General features: G+C 45.0%; 1 protein-coding gene across 9 annotated transcripts in view; it reads left to right on the forward strand.

Moving 5' to 3' along the window:
• EPB41L1 (erythrocyte membrane protein band 4.1 like 1) overlaps window positions 1–21,379 on the forward strand; it is a 168,448-nt gene that overhangs the window by 104,365 nt on the left and 42,704 nt on the right. For all 9 annotated transcript variants that reach the window (XM_081916591.1, XM_081916589.1, XM_081916592.1 and 6 more), the window contains 2 exons: window positions 10,665–10,867; window positions 15,862–16,026. In XM_081916591.1, coding sequence (XP_081772717.1) covers window positions 10,679–10,867; window positions 15,862–16,026 — 354 coding nt within the window. In that variant the 5' untranslated portion in view covers window positions 10,665–10,678. The remainder of the gene's footprint in view (window positions 1–10,664; window positions 10,868–15,861; window positions 16,027–21,379) is intronic.

A 21,379-nucleotide genomic window follows, 5' to 3' on the forward strand; every position in this document is an offset into this window, starting at 1 on the left:
CTTGCTATCCCATTTTGTGACTTTTCCGGGAGCACCCTGTTGGCCACTGCTGCAAACAAGCCGAGCTACATGGACTTTTGTCCTGGTCTAGCAAGTCAGTTCTTAAGTTACCAACTGATTGAAGATGATCTCCTTAACTGGATATTAATTCTTAAGCTTCATGTTTTGCACATGTACCCTTAAATATGCACCAAACAACATATCTAGCTTTCCTGCATTAAGGAAAGGGAAATCTCCCTTTAGCCAGTTCAGCTCTCAGAGAGAAAGGCTACTTAACTTTAAGCTGGTTAAGGATTCTAAGCTGGTAGCTGTGAGCCTGGACTATCTGTTGCAGTTGACCTCAAATAGCTAAAGTAGATTCTCAACCTCTCTCTCCATCAATGCAATAGGTTAAAGTGGCAGTCTTAGCCCTGGTTGTTAGAGAGTAAATCCCATTGTGCTCTCTGGGTCCCACTGCTGAAATAAACATGAACGGTGGAATATTTTCCTCTTAATTTAGAAAACTTTTCTGCAGTAAGAGAAGAGCTGTCCTTTCAAAAGCTGTAACTTTAGTTGCTTAACGTGCCATTTATGAGAAAAACCAAGAAGCTGCTGCTGCTCCATATCCCTTTCTCCCTCTTCCTTATAACATCTAAGTAGGCACAATTTGTGGCATGGTGCCACTGTGCTGTGCATTGCTCCATTGGTTGGCAATATGACATCACAGCACACATTTTATTTACCTCGATTGGGTGGGGAAACCCTTTTCAGTCTGAGGGCTGCATTTCCTTCTGTGCAACCTCATGGGGGCAGCATATCAACAGGCAGAGCAAATCATGCAAATTTTACCCTTTCTGCAGTAGGCTAGTTCATCCACACAGTCATGCATCCCTCTAAATGGCACCGTCAGAATTCAAGAACACCAGGCAAAAGCACTCAAGGGGTGCATGAAATTGGGCTGGTAAAGGAATGTTGCCAGATAGACTTGGAGAGCTGCATCCCCCTGCCCCCAGCAACCAGACCCAGATGTTGCAAGCAAGAGGGGGCAGTAAACATGGGGCAACAGCAGCTCTGTGCTTCTCACAATGACTTTCAGCATTTAATTCTTGCTCTTGAAGTTGGCTAGGGGACACTATACCTAGAAAGAAAAAGAAAACACAATAATATAAACATAAAGTGGTACTCTGCTGTCACTTGCCTGATACTCAAGAAGCATGTATATTCTGGCTGGCAGATCAAAACCTGCCTATCTTGCTTCTAGATAGGGATCATTGGGAAAGGGGTAATACCCCCTTCACTTCCACACAACTACTAACAGTGCACTTCTGCATGTGACAGCTGCATTGAGTTCAATGGGACTTACTCCTGGTTGAGTGTGTATAGTCTTCCCCTTAGTAGACACCCTGCTATATTTTCTCCAGGCATTGATGGCATATATGTGGTAGTTGTCAGCTGCTCTCCTTCATGCGTGGCAGAAATGCAGCATTCACTGGAGAAACCGCAGTTGTCTGTACATGATACGTTTATTAGAACTGTGTTATTTTAGATGGGTGCATTTATCACAGCAGACAGGAAGACAATGAGTTATGAACAATGGTTCCCAATGCTGATCTGTTCCGTTGTTTGCCATTTTCTTTGACTGTATACACCTAAATGCTGCCTCCTTGGTCTGACACGAGCAGTGTGTTGGAACCTGACAAATAAGATGCAAAACTTTTTTTAAAAAGTGTTCCCTGTAAAAACATGGATTCTGTTGCAGTGGGTCAGATCTGTACAAACTGTACATAACTTATAATTTTACCATGTAAGGCTTTTTCTAGCCACGGGAGTTTCAATGTGGGCTTTCTGTGGGCATATTGTGATACATGTTCCCAAACTACCAGAATAAATTGTGTAGATGTGTGTGCCATTTAGAAGAATCTCTTCTATTAAAGGTATGTGCAGATCCAGCCTTACTGTGACAACAGGAAGTTTTTGCATTTAGGGCACAACTGTACATGATTGCCCATCACTGCCCATCACTCCTAACGCAGGACGCTTGATAAGCCAATCACCCTCACTCCCTACTTTACAGGTTTGTGTCGGCAACCTGTGTTTCGAAGATGTGGCCTTCTGCTGTCATGTGTAGTTCTGTCCTAAAATCTTCCACTTATGCCTGTAAAAGCCTGCTTTGCATGTTTTGATCGCTATGAAAAGCAACTGTATTTTTTTTAAAAAAATTGCAGCCAACGCATAGGGTGGTATCGAATACTTTTACCGCTTAGAGTGTTGTTGTTTAGTCATTTAGTCATGTCCCACTCTTCATGACCCCATGGACCAGAGCACGCCAGGCACTCCTGTCTTCCACTGCCTCCCGCAGTTTGGTCAAACTCATGCTGGTAGCTTCGAGAACACTATCCAACCATCTTTTCCTCTGTCGTCCCCTTCTCCTTGTGCCCTCAATCTTTCCCAACATCAGGGTCTTTTCCAGGGAGTTTTCTCTTCTCATGAGGTGGCCAAAGTATTGGAGCCTCAGCTTCACGATCTGTCCTTCCAGTGGGCACTCAGGGCTGATTTCTTTCAGAATGGATAGGTTTGATCTTCTTGCAGTCCATGGGACTCTCAAGAGTCTCCTCCAGCACCATAATTCAAAAGCATCAATTCTTCGGCGATCAGCCTTCTTTATGGTCCAGCTCTCACTTCCATACATCACTACTGGGAAAACCATAGCTTTTACTATACGGACCTTTGTTGGCAAGGTGATGTCTCTACTTTTTAAGTCCATCAATTTCAGTGGGCTTAAGTCTTGAGTAGGACTAGCACTGGGTATTACCTACTAAGTGTGGGTCTAATACACAGGAGTAACAGTTTTTTCAGGTGCCTTGGTCAAATTAGGGTTTCCAGGCACATGATTTAGGATGTATGTTACATATTCACTTTACATGCTTGCTGCAAAAAGAACCCCACCTAAAAACAAAACTCTGGTTTCTCACCTGAGGTTTTTTGTTTTTTTTACAGTAACTGTAATATGTACATCTGCCAGAAGCCTATAATTTTCACTCCTTTGGGATGTTCATTCTTTGGTCCCTTAAACAACTCCTTCAAAATGAAGCAAGGCAGGTTTGTGTGCCTCTAATATGCGGAGGGAACCACTCGAGGCCCACGCCAGGGACTTTTCAAAGCAATAGTTACAAAGACCTGAATGCAGGTGCTTCAACAGGCAGAAAGACTTTGCACAGGGTGTGAACTCACAATGGAATTATGTGCTGCAGGAGCTTTCTGAGGAGAAAAGTAAACTCTGGATTTTAAAATGAGGAGAGGGAAGGGCTGGGTAATGTGAGCCTAGCTGACATGTGTAGCCACACAAGTAAAGATAAGTATTTGCTTAATCAAATGCCATGCCCCAGGGCACAGGCTGATGGTGTGGGCAGGGTTTGTCAACACCATGCATTGTGTTCAGTGCCCAACCAAGCGCATGTTCTGAGCAAAGGGAGATTAGGTTGGAAGCACTGGTCAAAGGCTGTGGGTGGGGAAAACACAGAACTCGCACCCTGTTCTCCTGAGGTGAATTCTAGGTTATTGATATGCTGCCCATCCTCACTAGGAAGCTCAGCACGATTTAGTAAAATGGCATGGGTGGAGAGTAGCGAAGGCTGCTGTTCTGTGGCTTGAACAGTTTCTGGTACTTTGGTAGTTTACTCCCACGATAAATCTGCATTGCTACAGCATCATTTTACACATGCAGAATAGATGAAGCTTTGGGCAAGGGCTGTTGCTCGGTAGTAGAGCGTGTGCTTTGTATGCAAAAGATCCCAGATTCAATCCCTGCCATCTCCTGGTTGTGGTGGGTAAAGGCTGTTTGAAACCCTGGAAAGCCACTGTCAGCCAATGTTGACAATACTTAGCTAGATGGACTAATGGCCTAATGTGGTATAAAGCAGATTCCTATGCTGGCAGCTGATAGAGGAACCCCATAATTAGGACCCAGCATATTTCCTTTGGGGATCTGAGTGGAAGACATTTTGTACTTCTTCACATGTTGGTAGTCTTTGGGGGAAGGTGGTGGTGGTGGTGGTTTTTGCTCCAGCACTTCAAATCAACTTTAAGTGTGCAAACTGCATTTCCCGGTATGTGGTTCAATCCTATCAGAAAATAGCAGCAGTCTGGAAGTGCCAGAAGCCTTGCATGTTATACTGGATGTTGCTGCTGCTCCATAAAATCTCTACTCCTAATCTACCTGCATGTTATTACAGCAAGAAAAGTGGGCACAGATTTATTTATTTTTTAAAAAAGAGAATTTGGGGCAAAGAGAAACAAGCAAGAAACTCCACAGTCTCCCAGTTCAGTAGCAGATAGAGAATCTCCAGACTGCAGCCTCGCAAACCTAGCAGGTGGACAGGCTTTTTTCTTCAGAGAGCAGAAATTTCCACAGTGCTGCTTTGAAGTGTGAAGGCTAAACCTTATGTGGGATCATCCAAAAGCTCATTTTAGGTGAGCATAGCACATGCTGTGTGTGAACCCTGCTGTGGTAAGAGGACACAGCATGGCAGTTTTAGTGTGTGAAAATCTCACTGCAAAAAAGGTATTTTGGGATAAGCAAGGGCACCTTCTTGTGGGTCACCAGCCCAAATAGGGGAAAAAACAAAACAGAGTTCTCCTCCAGAAACTGACACTGTTGCTCTCCTTCTCCCTGTGTCTGTGATTTCCAGCCACTTGCTAATAGGCCAGCTACCTCTTAGCCTTTCCAGCTGAACCAGGTGGGATGAAAGGGAAGTGGCCTCACCATGGATTCCCTTCCTCCTTTTCTTCGTGTACCCTTTGCAGGACATATAAAGCAAGGCTGAGCTGTTTTGTTTATTCTTTGGGTAAATGGACAACTTCTGTATTGGGCTTCATCCCATGTCCTGTCCAAAATACTGAAGTCCATCCACAGGCTCAGTAAAACCCTGTAAGCTCCACCTTTGGCTCCATTCCTGGGGCTCTACACCCCATGTCCCATCTACCACACCCAAATGGTTCATTTCAAGAGTTAGTAACCAAACTCCCTCTGCACCACAGATATCTGGATGGTTATCTCACATCCCATCCCAGTTGCAGTAGGTAAGAGTAGACAGCATCTCCTGTTCTTTCAGCTCAGGGATGGGGAGCCAGTGGCCCTTGAGAGATGTTAATGAACTACAACTCCTATCAGTATTGACCATGCTGACTGAGGCTGGTGGGAGATGGGAGGCCGAGATGGGAGTCCAACAACATTGGGAAGGCTAAAGGTGCTCCATCTTTGCTTTAACAGATGACTGCACCTGGTTATATAGCAGTGGATTTGTTCAGCTTTCGCTTTCCTGAATGTTCAATAGGATGTGTGTATTCATTGGTGGGGGTGTATATGCATACAGTGTGAGTACACACACACACACGCACGCATATATATTGAACAAGAATAGAAATTCTGTGCAGAAACCCAGCTGGCATGATTGACAGCTCAGTTCTAACCATGTATATGCAAATGTTTTATTGGAATCAGTGGGGCTTCTGCCCAGGTAAGTGGGTCTAGGATTGCAGCCTTGTAAAAAATCTTGGTAGCTTTGCAGCTAAAACATCATTAGCTTTTTACCTGGAAAATGGGATTCGTCAATGTCAAAGGTGCACTTAAGGAAATATTGTCCTCTCTTTTTTATGGGTTGTCAGTAAGAGAAGTTAAAAGTATGTCGCTTCGAAGTGGCATTTTGAAATGGAAAAGAGTGTTATTTTGACATGTGCAAACATGCCATTCCCTCAATAATACCAACTTTATTCATATCAACATTTCAGGCTTGGAAATGTATTGTTCCTTTTGACATCTCTCCCACCTCCCATGTAGTACTGAAAAGAATTTGGAAGTAGCCAAAGTTCCAGGGAGCTTGGATGCTTGTCTCCTGGTCATCTCAAAATATATTTTTCTTACTTTCTGCCTTGATAGTAATTACCCATAGATAAATTAGGATAGGAGGTGATAACTCAACCAAGGCTTTCCAGTGAGCAACAGCAATTTGACATTTAAACCCAATGCTCTGCACAACAAGCACTCATCCTGATGGGTCAATTAGATAAGGTGCTGCCTTACATAGAGTCAGGTCTCTGATCTGTTTAATATCATTCTTCTCAGAGAACCACTTCCACATTTGCCTTTCTTGAGATAGGGGAAATCTCTTCACCCCTCCTCCCCCAAAAATCTGTTACACGGTTTGGCAAAGCAAGTTATTTTCCTAACAAATAGGGCAGGGCTTGCCAACGTTTGTGGTCTCATAGGACCATTTGCAAACTGGTAATTCTATCATGAGCAACAAGCATACACACCACAACCAATTCTACTGGTTACAACAGAATGCTTCTTTCAAACCTACCGTAATTTTGGCAGGGGAGGAGATGGGCACCACATTGGTGACCTTTGCTATATTAGATTACCCAAATGAACAGTAATCTAACAGTTTAGCAACAACCCTGTCTTTAAGAGACTGGGGACTAGATCAATATTGGGAGTATTTATTATGGATTACCAAAATGAAGTGTTTAGCTTTATATAAAGGCTGTTGCTATTATTGTTGTTGTTGTTATTGTTGTTGTTGTTAATGAAATGTGTATACTGCCCTTCATTTGACGATCACAGGGAAGTCTACAACATAAAAACACAAAAATACACACCATAACAACAAAAACAACAACACCCTGAAGATCACCTGTAGTTCTGAGAAACTATTTTTGGTTAGCACTCCATTGGTAGTGAAAGCAGAATGTGTTGTTCCAGCATGAAAGACAACATGGTGCAGTGAGGGATTTACACTATTTATGTCAAGCCTAGTAAGGACAACTACTACTGCTGCTATTTTTGTTATTGTCATTATTTCAAATTGTATGCTGCTTTTCCACAAAAACATACCCCAGAGCACTACAGCAGAAATCCACATGAATGGGCCCTGGGCACCAATAAGTTTGCAGCAGGGTCAGATCCTTCCTCCACTTTCTCATGAGCTGTAATCACCACCACTCTATCCTTCCCATCCACTTATCTGGAGTCTGCTATGGTGGCAGCTAGCAAGATGGAGATATTTATCCTCTACTCCTTGCTCTCGGGCTGTGTTAGGCCAACAGCTCTGGCAGTTGCAATTTTCTCCATCCCCTTCCAATATCAGCAGCCCTTGGAAAGCAGCATTTCACAGAGTGGCTGGCATATGGGTCACTGCTCTATCTGCACTCCAGGTGCGGGAATAGGGAATGAAGAAAAGAGCTCCTTCCTGCCCACCAGAGCAGCCAGTTAAAGAGATAAGGGGGTCTGGAGGCTGGGTGTTTGGGAGGGGCAGGAGGAAAGAGTTGAGTTGTTATTTGTCTTGGATTAAATTCAATACAGAGAAGAACTCGGGGAGTTGCAATGTAACACTCACCTTCATTAATGCTCACCTTCTGTTTAAGGTGAGCGTTTCAGATCACCAGGGTTCATATTCTGAGCCAAGGAAATGTAAACTTCAGCACGATCTGTGTGTTTGTCTTCCAAGGAATCTCTGTATATATAACCCTGTGTGGTTCCAAGGCATGTTTTAGAGGGCACAACCTCAATTTATGTGGGGGCTGAGCAGGCCTTTGCCCCTCATTCTCACCTCATCTGGGCTGTCAGTGTGCTAAAAGGCATCCAACACTAGCTGCATGTTGGAGGGAAAGATCCGTGGTGGTGAACAAGTTGTTTTTCGGGGAAGTGTGTCTACTGTTGTTGTGCTTCACATTGAAGTTTATGGTTCTATAAACCTCTTACCATCTCTCTGACCTCCAATTCCGTTTAGCAGGAGATACATAGAGACATAGAAGACTGCTTTATACTGAGACAGACCATCGGTCTGTCTAGTTCAGTGCTGCCTACACTGACTGGCAGTGGCTTTCCAGGGTTCCAGGTATGGAGTCTCACCCAGTCCTACCTGGAGATGCTGTGGTTTTAAATGGGGACCTTCTGCTTGGAAAGCAGATTCTCTGCCCCTGATCTGCAGCTCTTCCCTGAAAGGCAGAGATTGCAAAGTATGTCTTATGTTGAATATATTTCTGTGCTGTACTGTTGAATATCTGTGGCTGTCGCCTAGCTCTAATCTTATGACCTCTAGCTTGCTACATCCTAGTCCCATCAGATGAGAACTTCATTCACATCAGGTTTTCATGAAATCCCCCAAAGAGGTGTGTTGGTACCTTAGTATATTTTTCTCACTCTCTCTGAAAAGATCAAGCCTTGCTTTCCTATACCAAGTCAGACCATTGGTGTATCTAGTTCAGAAGTAGTGGTACTGTTAATTCCCTTGATATGGACACCATACTTCTGTTGATGCAGCCTAGAATAGCATTAGCTTTTTTTGGTGATGCATGGCACTGTTAATTCCTGTTCAGCATTTGGTCTACTAAAATATTGTTTTTCAAGATCCTTTGTCAACTGTGAGACCTGCTGTGCTGACTGTACTGTCCCTGGGATGGAACCTTAGTGCTGGGCACTGATCAACGATACTAGTCATTTGGAGAGATGTTGCTGGCTTGGCACAGACACCAGCGCATTAATCTATGGCCTTATGTGCAGCTACGTCTGCCATCTCGTTAAGCCCAGATGACAATGTACGGGATAGGGTCAGCCCAACGGCTATGAGTCAGGGCTTTGCAACCAGCAAGTGCTTGCTTTTGAATTCTAATATCCTTGAGGATTGCATTTCTCCCAAACAAGGGAGTGGAAAGATTTGATGCTGTGAGCTTTGACACTGGCTAGATATAAGGCATCAAGTGAGGCTGCGATTCCTTAACCTTCAGAGAAAATGATCTGGCTTTGAGTTCTGCACTGAAATTTTTTTGATATCCTTCCTGCTGCGCTTGAGCCTCAACTGGAAGTTATAAGCATTTGTGGCTGGGCAAGAATTCAGCAGTTCCAGATCAACCTAACCGCAGATGGGGTTAGCAAGCATCCAGGCACACCATGTCTAATTGTTCTAAATTTGTGTGTCGGTGGGCCATGCGCATCAGTATACAGGCACTGCAGAAGTAAGATTGCTGTTGATCTGAAGTATGGGCTGCGGAAGACTTGCTCTGGTCTGAAAATGCCACCTATTGTTACCCACTGAAATTTAGCACAGGTTGCTTGAAAAACACTCACCTGTTACCTACCAAAATGTAAGCTCAGTTTGACTTTCTATAGTATTGCATCTATAATATTGCCATAAATACATGTGATATTTTGCTAAGCTGTGTCCTTCAGGAGCATAAGCAATAAACCACACTTTTTAAATAAGTGCTCACGGGGAGAGAGCATCTTTGGCTTCCTCTTCATCTCTTGAGCTCTTCAAAATGCAACTTTGAATATGATTGTTGATTGCCTTCCTTTATATAGAAGAGTTTTTCTGTGTAGCAGGGATGGCTAATCCCCAGTTTGGGAGCCTCACTGTCCCTCAAGCATTTTTTTTCTGGCCCTCCAAAATCCCATCCATTAAAGTAGACATGGTGATGGGGAGAATGAAGCTCAGTGCTCTGGTAAATCACCTCTGTCCCCAGGCACCACATGGATAATGTTATGAGCAGAGAGGGGAAGATCACCCACCCCCCTCAGCATGGATCAACTGATGAAGGAGGGGGTCTGCTTCTGTGTGACCCCCTCCCTCCCTCCATGTGAGAATGTGTGGGGTGGCCACACCCACTGCTGTCATTCTGCCCCCTGAAGGTGAATGCAACACCCCATGCTGTATAGAACAGGGGTCAGCAAACTTTTTCAGCAGGAGGCCAGTACACTGTCCCTCAGACCTTGCAGGGGGCAGGACTATATTTTTTTTGGGTGGAGAATGAACTAATTCCTATGCCCTCCAAATAACTCAGAGGTGCATTTTAAATAAAAGGTCACATTCTACTCATGTAAAAACCCACTGATTCCCAGACTGTCCACGGGCCAGATTTAGAAGGCGATTGGGCCAGATCTGGTCCCCGGGCCTTAGTTTGCCTACCCATGGTATAGAAGATAGTTTTGCAATCCTTAAGGTTGGTTATTTTTAGAGTATCTTTCCCAAGGTCACCCAGGGGGAGTTCCCTCACCTAGGAGTGCTAGATAAGCTTTGAAACGTAAGGGGCACCCTGGAGCTGACTTGCCTGTTCTCCGGATCTCCATGACACTTGGTCATTTTGAAAGGAGTACTCACTGGGTTCTGTGGGGCCCTGATTTTCTGCATGGATGTCCAGGGTTGAGAAACTTTGACCCTCCCGATGTTGTTGTCCTACAGTTCCCACTATCCCCGACTATTGGCCATGGTGGCTCAGGCCGATGGGTGTTGGAGTCTAATGACAACTTAGAGAGCTGGTGGTTCCTTAACCTTGGCTTAACCTGAAAGAATACCGATTTAGGAGCCCCGCCTTTGAGTTACAAAGCAATAATAAGTGTAGATATAACCTCATTCCATCAGGAGATCTTTACTGCAAAGATATCCCATCCTCCAATGCAGGGTGGGGTGTCTGAGATTGGCCTGCAGTATCCAAGTGGCAGACTCAGTGATTGTGCAGATTTGATTTGGAAGCCTCTTTTTCAGGGATGCTGCTGTGCAATTTCCTGGTTCTGAGACATCACCAGGAGGGCAAGTGCGTCCCTACAGATTCAGAAAGCAATTGTTTTGATAGCCAGGATTGCACATTTTAATCCCTTCCTTGTTCTTCTCATCTTACCTTTGCAAATGCAGAATAATTAGTAACCATGACGACAGAGACGGGACCAGATTCGGAGGTGAAGAATGCCCAAGAGGAAACTCCGCAGCAGCCTCCAGAGGAGGCAGCGAGTGGGCCGAACGCTGTGACCGGTGGCTCCACACCCATGGCAAACAGCCAGGAAGCCGAGGCGAATGAGAAGCCCGGTGCCCACAGTGACTCGAAGCATGCAGAGCGGGTGAGTTGAGATGGCTGCTGAGAGTGCTGAGCCCGGGCCTAGACAGTGTTTTCAGTGCCTAGCTCAGCCCTTGTCCTTCTCAAGCAATAAAGAAGAGAGTGCCATTGAGCAACAAGAAGACTCATTCATATGCAGAAATTTTGCACGTGCCAATTTGATAGGGACGCGGGTGGCGCTGTGGGTTAAACCACAGAGCCTAGGACTTGCCGATCAGAAGGTCGGCGGTTCGAATCCCTGTGACGGAGTGAGCTCCTGTTGCTCGGTCCCTGCTCCTGCCAACCTAGCAGTTTGAAAGCACGTCAAAGTGCAAGTAGATAAATAGGTACCGCTCCGGCGGGAAGGTAAACGGCGTTTCTGTGCGCTGCTGTGGTTCGCCAGAAACGGCTTAGTCATGCTGGCCACATGACCCGGAAGCTGTACGCTGGCTCCCTTGGCCAATAAAGCGAGATTAGCGCCGCAACCCCAGAGTCGGCCACGACTGGACCTAATGGCCAGGGGTCCCTTTACCTTTAATTTGTATGTATAGATGCAACCTTAGAAGTGACTGCTGTAATTTAAATAGGTGACTTGTCTGCCTGCCCAATTTACTGTCCAAGCACTATTAATGGTCAACGTAACGGCCCCTTCTTTCCCTTTTTATGGTTTTTCATCTTTAAACTAGACTTAGACTTGACAGTCCTTCAAGTCAAGGAGAATCCTCTGTAAAGTAGGACACCCTAGTTTGAGTCCATTGCAGCTGCAACTTTGAGATGAGCCTGGATTGGCTTTCTTCACTCAGTTCCAACTTCAGCATGTCAAGCAGTTGCAGCTGAGTGTCAGAAGCCAATTTGGGTTTAAGCTCAGGGTGTGGAAGGCGGCAGATTTATGCCCAACCTGGTAGGTACATAGCAACATGGATGGAGGTCAGCACAGGACCAAAACCTGCAATGGGCTCAAACTGCTGCAGGGGCCCTTGTTTTCACTCACTGCTGAATGCCAGTGGTCAGTCTGTGCTCTGCTGTGTAAGAGAGGAACTCCCATGTTGGAGAGAATAGATTCTAGGCAGGCTTAGATCTGGTATATTTTGTAAAGGGGGTTGGGGTGAGTTATGCATCCTCCCTCTCTAATAAAATGTTCCAGGCAGCTAATGGTATAAAAAACTAAAATGCAATAAAGAGCAATAAATAACAGTATAAAATAGGAGGCATGAACTGCTGATAAAACAATTTAGAAGTTTGAATATTAAAGTGTCTGGGAAATTGATTATGATGATATATAGCTGTAGACAAGTCTCTCTCTCTCCCCACCTCCCCTAGCGATGCCAGAATTTAAGCCTGTCTAAAATCTATTCTGCACCTGGGAATGGTCTATTGTTGGGGGCGGGGAGGCGGGGGGTGCACTATTCTTCCATCTTGGAGCATGGCAGGGGCTGTTGCCTAAGAGTTCTTTCATGACTTCCCCATCCAACATGACTTCTTGCTCCTTGTTTGCTGGTTGAACTACATGTGCAAAGACTTCTGCCCACGTTGTTCCTCTTACGCTGTGTTTAGCAGACCATTTTATTCTGGCAGGCTTTTGTTGTATGTGGCAGATAATTTTTTTTTCCTGCTTGGTTTTAACTGCTGTTCCTGTCTCTCATGGGCGGGTTGCTTTATATTGTTTCTCTTATTAAACTGCAGTTTTAAATGTTGTAATTCACCATGAGTTGTGCATTTGTACCAGAAGGGCGGGGGATAAAAATGTTTTAATAAACAAATTAAATGCCAGGGTGCCCTTTGCCACCTGGTTGATATTTCTTCCCTACTCTCAGCCCATCCCGTCCCCGCTGTCCCCTGTTTTCCCTCAGCCTGTTACTCCATGGGGAATGCAAGAAAACACCACCTACATCTATGGTTCCTTTTTAGTCATCATCTCTTTTCTTTACTCCATTTCCTATAAAGATGCCTTGCTCCTTAATGGTGTCCCAGAGTTTCTCAACCCTGCAGGGGAGGAGCTGTAACTGAGTGGTAGAACACATGTTTTACATTAAAATGGTCCCGGATTCAATCGTTGGCTTCTCCAGGTAGGGCTGGGGAAATATTCCTGTGTGAAAACCTAGAGTTTCCTTTCGTCACTGTTGACAGTACTGAGCTAGACGGACCAACTGTGTAAGATAAACTCCTTGTTTTCCTGTTGGCTGTGGTTCATTAGTTGGATGAAAATTCCAGGTATGACTGCTCCCAGGTTTGCTTCAGAAAATACCTATGAAGGAATTGCACCCGTCCCACCCAGAGACCAGAAGCTAAATGGCCTGATGGAGCAGTTGCTCTGACGTTTTCTGGACAGTGATGAAAGGGCCAATTGCATGTCCCAGAGTTGGCACTGAGTTGCTTGGAATGCCTTTTTTGAGGTATAGTAATGAAAAGTGCTATGGCCTTCATCCTCTGGTAAACCAAGGACCTTTGTGAAAGCAAAAGAGGCACCTTATCATGTCCCAGATTAATCTCCAAACCAGGATTTTCCTCATCAGTGCAGTGGGAAGGTTGTGGTCTGTTTTCCGTTACAGATGAGTGAGCAGCTTGTGGCACTGTCTTGTTGCTGCATATGAAGATACATGAGACGGCATGGAAGTCTTATAGTGATGGAGAATCCATATGGATCTTATTCTATCAAGGTCGTATGTTTGACCTTGCCCATCTGCCAGATAGATATCTAATTCTCCCTTAAACTTAATTTATATACAGGGGCCCTGTTTCGCCCCTGAAATATAATGAAGCAAGGAGTGTAGCTGAGTAGCGTAATATTCAGATGTTGTTCCAATCCTAAAAGCCATTATAAATCCCTTTACAAAAATTTATTCTTGGGTGGGGAGGGCACACTTGCTTCTCATTCAGTATGCCATGTTTGGTGGAGGGGAAAGCCAGAAAGCAGAATCAAAGTGGACAGATCATATAAATGGATTGGCAAATAAACATTGGGTCCTTTTCTTCAGGGGTGAAAAATAATCATTTAAGCCCTTGGCGCAGGATGCAGTGGCTAGGATAATATTTACTCCCCCTCCCAATTTTTCAAAATACCCTCAAAGCCCTAATTTCTAAAACGTGAGGATTGAGTAGGGAAAAATCTGCCCCTCTCAGGTGCCGCATCATCTGCCAAAAGTCCTCTCCATCTGATATGCATGGAAATTATCTGGAAGGATTCTGGGCCACCTGAGAGCACTTTGCATTTGATGAACACAGAGCAGCTACTTGCTTGGTTTGGAAAATGCACTCAAAGCTACTTGTAGTTGTCCAGAGCTGATTTGAACATCTGTTGTTGGTCAAAGGTTGTTTCTGTTTAAATCACCTTAAGCTACAGTTCTAAGCGTGCTTCTGTGGAAATCAGTTCCAATGAACTCAGTGAAATTCACTTCGAAGTAAACATTTCTTCAGCTACAAGTTAGGAAATCGGCCACTCTGAAGATCTGCTTGGGGGCACTCGAGTGCTCATGCGTTAGAAAACCACAAAAGGAGAGACAATGGTTCTTCTGTATGTTGATTCAGAAGATTCTTTTTGCCAGGAGCATCAAATGAAGCTATGGATGAGTGAATGTTGTAGTTCTTTTATAGAGGGCAGTGGGCACTACCCAGCAAGAAGGCTGCATTGCCAGTGTGTAAGCTTCTCTCTCTAGGTATTTCTGTCCCAGGCTAGAGATTGTCAGCTAAAACTAAACTTCTGCCAGTCCCCTTTTCCCCCTGGAGTTCATCTTGGTCGAATGTGTCTCTGTCATTGTGAAGGATTGGAATTGCAAGAGAACGCAGCTCTGAATTTACCACCAAGGGTTGGATTGATGTGCCACCAATGGGAAAGGCTTCTCCTTCATAACTGCTGTGTGGGCTGAAGCTTATTTTTCGACAGAAAGTTGCCTTTTCCACCTAGAGATACCACAGCAATTAACTCTGGGAGAGTGCTAAGCCAGTGGCAATTTGCAGTGTTCTGATTCTGAATCTTTTTTAAATTTTTTAAATTTAATTTTACATATATTTTCCAAAAATCACATAACATATATTTTTATCTTCTACAAGAAGCAATTTGCCCATCAGAGGTTATTTTGCCCACTTGGGACTTCACCTATTGCTTTTTGGTTTTCTTATTTCCCTCCCACTGTGGGAGCATTCAGATAAGACTTTGCTGGGCAGCAGCATAAAACCAGTACCAGAAAGAAGTGTGTTACCAGAAGGGGAGAGCGTGTTATGCTGAAGAAAGCTAAAGGATGTGGCTTGTACATGTGATGCAAATATTATACATTTGCCTGTATTGTTTTGCATTTTCCCCCTTTGCTGCTAGCCGTGCTATATAGCTAGTGCTGGTATATAGGACTGTAAAGTCCTGTGGCCCTGAATACCAGAATGATTGCATAGATCCCGCCATCACGTAATAGGTATTGACAATATAACAACAAAGACAGGCCCTGCCACAGGCTTGCAAAAGGAAAGACAAGAGAATTGGGGGAGCTGGGGATAGATGCAAAGGGAACATGAGCAGAGAAGAGTAATCATCCTGGTTGCCCATTTGAGGAAAGGAGCTATAGGACACCTCCAGTTTCTGGGCATAGTGAAATTATTCTTTATTTCAGGAGTCTGGGCATGCTGTTTCAGTGGATTCAGTCACCTGCCCACACACCAGCTGAGTAATTGAGACCCACCTGGCTAGTCTACCACCACACATGGTTCGCATAAACTAGCACAGACTGCATGCCCTGCGTGGCCTTCTTGCAAGAAGAGAAGTCTCGCAGGGATGGGTTTTCTCATAAGAAGAGTTGTGGTGTTCTGTGGGGAGGGGAAATAATTGCTATTCAGGTGATTCAAGTTTCACTCTTGGTGGTGCTCAGCAGTGCATGGGGAGCTGCAGGTTGGACACCCCCTGACCCCAGTGTGGGGAAACAACGTCCTGTTTCCCCATTAGAATGAGGATGCTTAGTTCATAATTCAAAGGGCCCAAACATGAGCAAAGAATAACAATACTGTACCTGCTTCACATCTTTTCCCCCATCCCAGGCTGTGGACATGGATGAAAAAGACTACAGTGAAGCAGATGGAATATCTGAGAAAACCACTCCCAGCAAGACCCAGAAATCCCCTCAGAAAGTCACCAAGAAGCTCAAGAGTGCCATCTGCAGAGTGACCCTACTTGATGCCTCAGAGTATGAATGTGAAGTGGAGGTAAGAAAGGGGACCAGATTGCTTGACCTTTTAAGCTACTAGTGGGGAATCTACAGGCCAAAGGCCTGGTTAGATCCACCAAGCCTCCTCCTTTGGCAAATGCATGCCCCCCCCCCCACTCTCCACCTGATGTATTGTCAGGCGTGGGGCAAGTAAACCCGTGGCTAAACTAAACGGGGGAGTTGAAAGTACTGCAGATCAGCTGATTGGTAGTGCCTGCAAGGCAGTACTTCCAAAGGGATTTCTAAAAACCCAACAATCATCTTTCAAAGCGATGCACAAGACAACACTTTGCAAGGGTCACCTGATGTCATTGTGATGTCAGGTGATTGACTGGTGGGTGTCATCACTCACCTTCCAAACTTGGCCCGCAAGGGCTGGAGATGACAAACTAGCTGACTGCCAAGATCCAGTTCTCTCTTAAGTGTATTCTGCAAAGTTTATGCGGCCTGAGTTCCCTTCCTCTGGGAATGGTACCAAATAAAAAGCACCTTTTATAAAAGAATAAGTCCGTAATCAGTGTTTTGCAACAATTAATGCTTTCAACTCTGCCAAAGACACGTGTGCGTGCGCACTTAACTCCCCATAGAGATGCACATGGAAGACAGGTGTGAGTGACTCATCCATTTCTGAGCGTAGGCTACTTGCTATTTGTGTATTTTGGTGAAAATGAAGTGTAGGCAATGTGTGTGTGTGCATGAAAGAGAGAGAGCTTGTGTAACTGTTAACCTGACTGGGATCCCTCGAGAAGAAGGGTATTATTAATAGCATGCAAGGGAGAAGCTTAGGCATTATAAAAAGCCTATTGCACAACCTCATTTGTATGATATCCCTCGCTTCATTTCCACGGACATTTATTCCTCTGTGCAGGATGGAATGATATCCAAAATAGTGACTTGTATCGCTGTGGAGGCAAAAATCCTTGTTCTGTATCAAGTGAATGGAGAGCGATCCATTCTTTACTTGATCGCTGAAGAAAAAGGGTTGCATTTTTTAACGTCTTGGATGGGAGAGGAAACAACGTTTGCCCTTCACTAAGAACATGAACACAAGAATGTCTGCAATGCAAAGTCTTTTTGCTCCTCATCAAAGCGAACAGGCCTGTGTTCTTCAACTTTGGGTTCCCATATGTTGTTGGACTACAATTCCCATTATTCCTGACCATTGGCTAGGCTGGTGGGATGATGGAAGTTGTAGTCCAGCAGTACGTGGGGACCCAAAGTTGAAGAACCCTGGAATAAACCACAGTTTGGGAAGCATTAATGGTGCGGGGAGTGGGGATCCACTTGCTCCCTGCTGCACATTCTCTTGGCCCCAGAACCTACAGTATCCCCTATCAAATGTTTACTAGATTTTCTTTCCTCTCTTTGCACATACAAGTGAACACTGAACTTCTCTGTGGCATCCATGCATGTTTGCAGCTGGGTTCCTGGGATGTTGCTCCTATCGTCACTTGTGGCTACTAGCCTCTCCATATTACTATTTTTAAAAATGGGTTTGTACTTCAGTGCAACAAGGAGATGCATTTTATTATAGAATTTGTATTTAACGTATGTAGAATCCTTCATCACTTCTTTTCACAGAAAATCTGTGGCTTCTGTATTTCTGTATCTTCTACAAGGACAACTCTTCTGATGTTCCTATCTTTCACCTAGGGTGGACTGTGGTAATCTTTCATACTATGGTGCCCTGTGCGAAGCTAACATTTGGCACCCTCAAATGAATCTTTTCAATTATGGGTCTTCTCAATTTTGCACCCCCTCAGCTCAGCACCCTCTACGGGGAGACCACCCAAACCGCCCTAAATCTGGTGCTGCTTTCACCAACAGCAAGCCCATACTATCAAAATGAAGGCTCAATACCCATGCAGCTTAGAGCAGGAGAAGGCCAGTCTGTACCATGTGATTCCTGTTGCAGTGGGAACAAATAAATTTAAGACTTTTCTGTTGGCCCGGAGCAGTAACAGTGTGGTGCGATTGTTGTTATCCCACAATCTGTAGTGGGCATTCACACCATATGAACCACAGAGCTATAAGTAGGCACATGCAAGTGACATATGCCACCTCTTTGAATGTCAGTAGCTGGGAATCACAAGTGGGGAGTGTGTTACGGATTTCACAAATGGGCATCACAAATGGGATGTTTTGAATACTTCCAAATTATGCAGTATTCACGGATGCTAGGACTGCCAGTAACAACTAACCATGATGGGTATGTGCTACCTCCAGTGACACTAGCAGTCTGCCTCCGGATTCCAGTTGCTGGGAGTCACAGATGAGATGAGCAGTGTTCTACTCTGGTCCTGCTCGAGGGCTTCCCATAGGCATCTGGTTGGCCGGTGAGAGAGGAAGCCGTATTAGGTGGGATCCAGCTGTGCTGCAGTTACAATGTGTTAAAATTGCCTCAAGTGGTTTTGCCTGCAGTGAACCAAGTGAGAGCACATGCTTCTGAGATCAAGCAGGAACCTCTGGGGGCACGTTCTCACTTCATCTCTGCCTTTGGCCAAATGCATCCAGACCCCAGTTGTCTATAATATGATCACCGTAAAAATTAGGTTTGCCATGCAGAGTTGGAAGTCCGAAGACATACTGGTTCAAAAACTGGTAGGAGGTGGAGCAGGAGGGAACAGCTAGTGAACAGTCAGAAAACAGTCAAAGCTAAGGGTTCAGTTCCCTACTGGTATTGCTATAAAAAGGAAGAGTTGGGATAGAAGTCCATGGAATCTGGAGAGCCTGGCTGGCTTTAGTTGGATAGAAGTGGCAGTGAAGAAGAGCATGCGCAGAAGGCAGAGGGGGAAATGTGTGTGCAAAAGAGAGAGAGAGGTGGAGGATGAAGGAACACAAGGGATGTAGAAGCTGGGCAGGTATATCTAGTAGGATTTCAAAACTTAGTGTTATGGAAGATCAGTCCCTTTGCATTTTTAAAGAGACATTTGAAGACTCACTACTTTTCTACAGCTTTTAGTGCTGGAGGTAGATTGGGTTGTGATAAGTCCATAGTTTGGGTTCCCAGTGTGGTGCCCATGGACACCATGGCATCCACAGGTATCTCCTTGGTACCCACTAAGGCCCTCTGCCTCTCCCAATTTTTTTATTATTTTTTGGGGGTGGGTTGGCTGGGAAAGGTTGGCTCTCTTTTTGGAAGGTTCCTGGTTTTGTTTGTCTGCACTGTATTTGAGAGCATGGTGTAAGCATTTCTTGGGGCGTGGGGGAGGACTCTGAACATAGGCAGTTACTCTTCTGTGAAATGGATATTTTATGTTGCCAATTAGTTTCTTAGATTTCCCAATGCACCCTGAGGTCCAAAAAGGTTGGTGACCCCTGGTTCATAGTATATTTGTTCTGAGTTGTCATTTTGTGCTGGCCTTTTTAGGGGGAATCAAGAACTGAATGTTTTTCTTTCCACTTTGAGCGCTGATGAATTGGGTTTTTTCCTCCACAACAATGCAAACTGGGGAGCGTGTGCACATACAGACAAAATTAGCTATATGCATTGTGCATAGAAATGGGTTACTTAACAGCTGCCACATGGAGCTATTTAAGGCAGCCCTGTGCTGCTGCTATAATGTATGCAGGCTTCTATAAACAAGGGGGGACCTCTAGCCAGCCAAAGTTGGCCAAGGCCATCCCAGATTGATGGAAGAGGACACCACACAGCTTTTACCTTGACTAGTTGTAGCCTTTGTGCCGTGCAATCCTCTCTGCAGGAGACCATAAGAAGTGCCTGGTGGATCAGGCCAATGGGCTCATCTCATCCAGCTTCCTGTTTCCACAGTGGCCAATCAGATGCCTGCAGGGAACCCATAACGAGGAGCCAATGCATGGGATCGTGGCCTCTTTTTTGGCCAGGGGATAGATAGTTCCTGTTCCTTTCCTTTACAAAATCTTGGGAGATGCAATCTATGTTCAGAGTCCTCCCCCACGCCCCAAGAAATGCTTACACCATGCTCTCAAATACAGTGCAGACAATCTGGCTAATAGGCAGGTGGCTTGCTGGAGACCAAATAAAGTAGACTTTGATTGGTGGTGGCATTTACTGAGTGGCTAGTAAACTTGAGATTAGGTCTTGTTTGTACTTCCATACCCAATTATTTGTGCTAGCTATGACTTTTAAATCTCTAAGCAGGCTGGGCCCTGTATGTATTGGCAGACTCTCTTCCTTAGTTGCAATGGGCTGCTGTGACTTCATACCCCTGACCAGTTGCCCTCTCCCATAGTCTGATGGATTCAAGTGTGTGTGTATGTGTGTGTGTGTGTACATGAAGTTGGGTGGCTGGGACAGAACAGGGATTCTGTTGGTTTTATTGCCCATCACGCTGCTTAACAGTCTCCCTGAGCTACATGGGGGGTGGTCTTGGGTTTGGTGCAGGAGTCCCCCTGGCTTGTTTTGCTGGTGGGGGAATTTAGCATTCACTCTGAGGATCCCCTGTCAGACGTGGCTCAGGAGTTTATGTCCACCATGACAATCATGGGTCTGTCTCAGGATACCTGGCCCTTCCCATGCTGCAGGGCACACTCTGGATGGTAGTGATATTAGAGTGGAAGAATAGTTCATTTGTCATGGTTGGGTCACTGGAACTCAGAGGCATTGCAGGGGTGAGGAGTTGATTAGGATGGTCTTCCCAGGAGTAGGATGGAGCTGGGTGGTTTCCTGATGGCTCTTGGGGAGTTTCCTGTCACCTTGGCAAGCGATTCTGTCGAAATCCTGGAGGATCTCTGGAATAGAGACAACTGACAGGGACATACTAAGGGCATTTTCAATAATGGGCCCTGCATTCTAAAACTTCCTCCCTAATGAGACTCACCAGAATTCATTGTTACCTGGTTTTCAGAAGATGGTGTTAAATCCTTTTGCCCACATTTGGCTTTGGCCCTGGATGCTGCCCCCTGACATGTCACCCCTGAGTGTACAGGATAAGGCCCTCAACCGGTGGGGCCTGGAAAGTTTCATACCCCTGGTTTAAACAGACCAATATAAAGATGAAACTGGTTTTGTTCCTAGACGTTATGATCTATTGATTGTTTTCATCAATCATTTCTCTAATGCACCTTGGAAGCTGGTCTGAATAATTTGGGAGTGTGGGGAATCAGAGTGAGGGATGGGCTAAATAAATAAAGTGAAATAAAGGACTGAGAGGAGGTGAAAAGGATCAGAGACGTCTGTTGCTTTGATCTCTGACACTCCTGCAGCCCAGCTCTTTAGCTGACAACTCCCAACAGTGAGATTCAAGAGTGAGTTTTTACTGAGTGCAAAGCGACTGATTGTTACAGAGATGAAAGTTCTCCTAAGCAGCCAAAAATGGGGAGGGGGAGGGGGTGGTGGATGAAAATAGATTATCCTAAGAACTTTCAAA

Source organism: Podarcis melisellensis (genome assembly GCF_964234715.1).
Source record: "Podarcis melisellensis genome assembly, chromosome: 6".
Classification (NCBI taxonomy): domain Eukaryota; kingdom Metazoa; phylum Chordata; class Lepidosauria; order Squamata; family Lacertidae; genus Podarcis; species Podarcis melisellensis.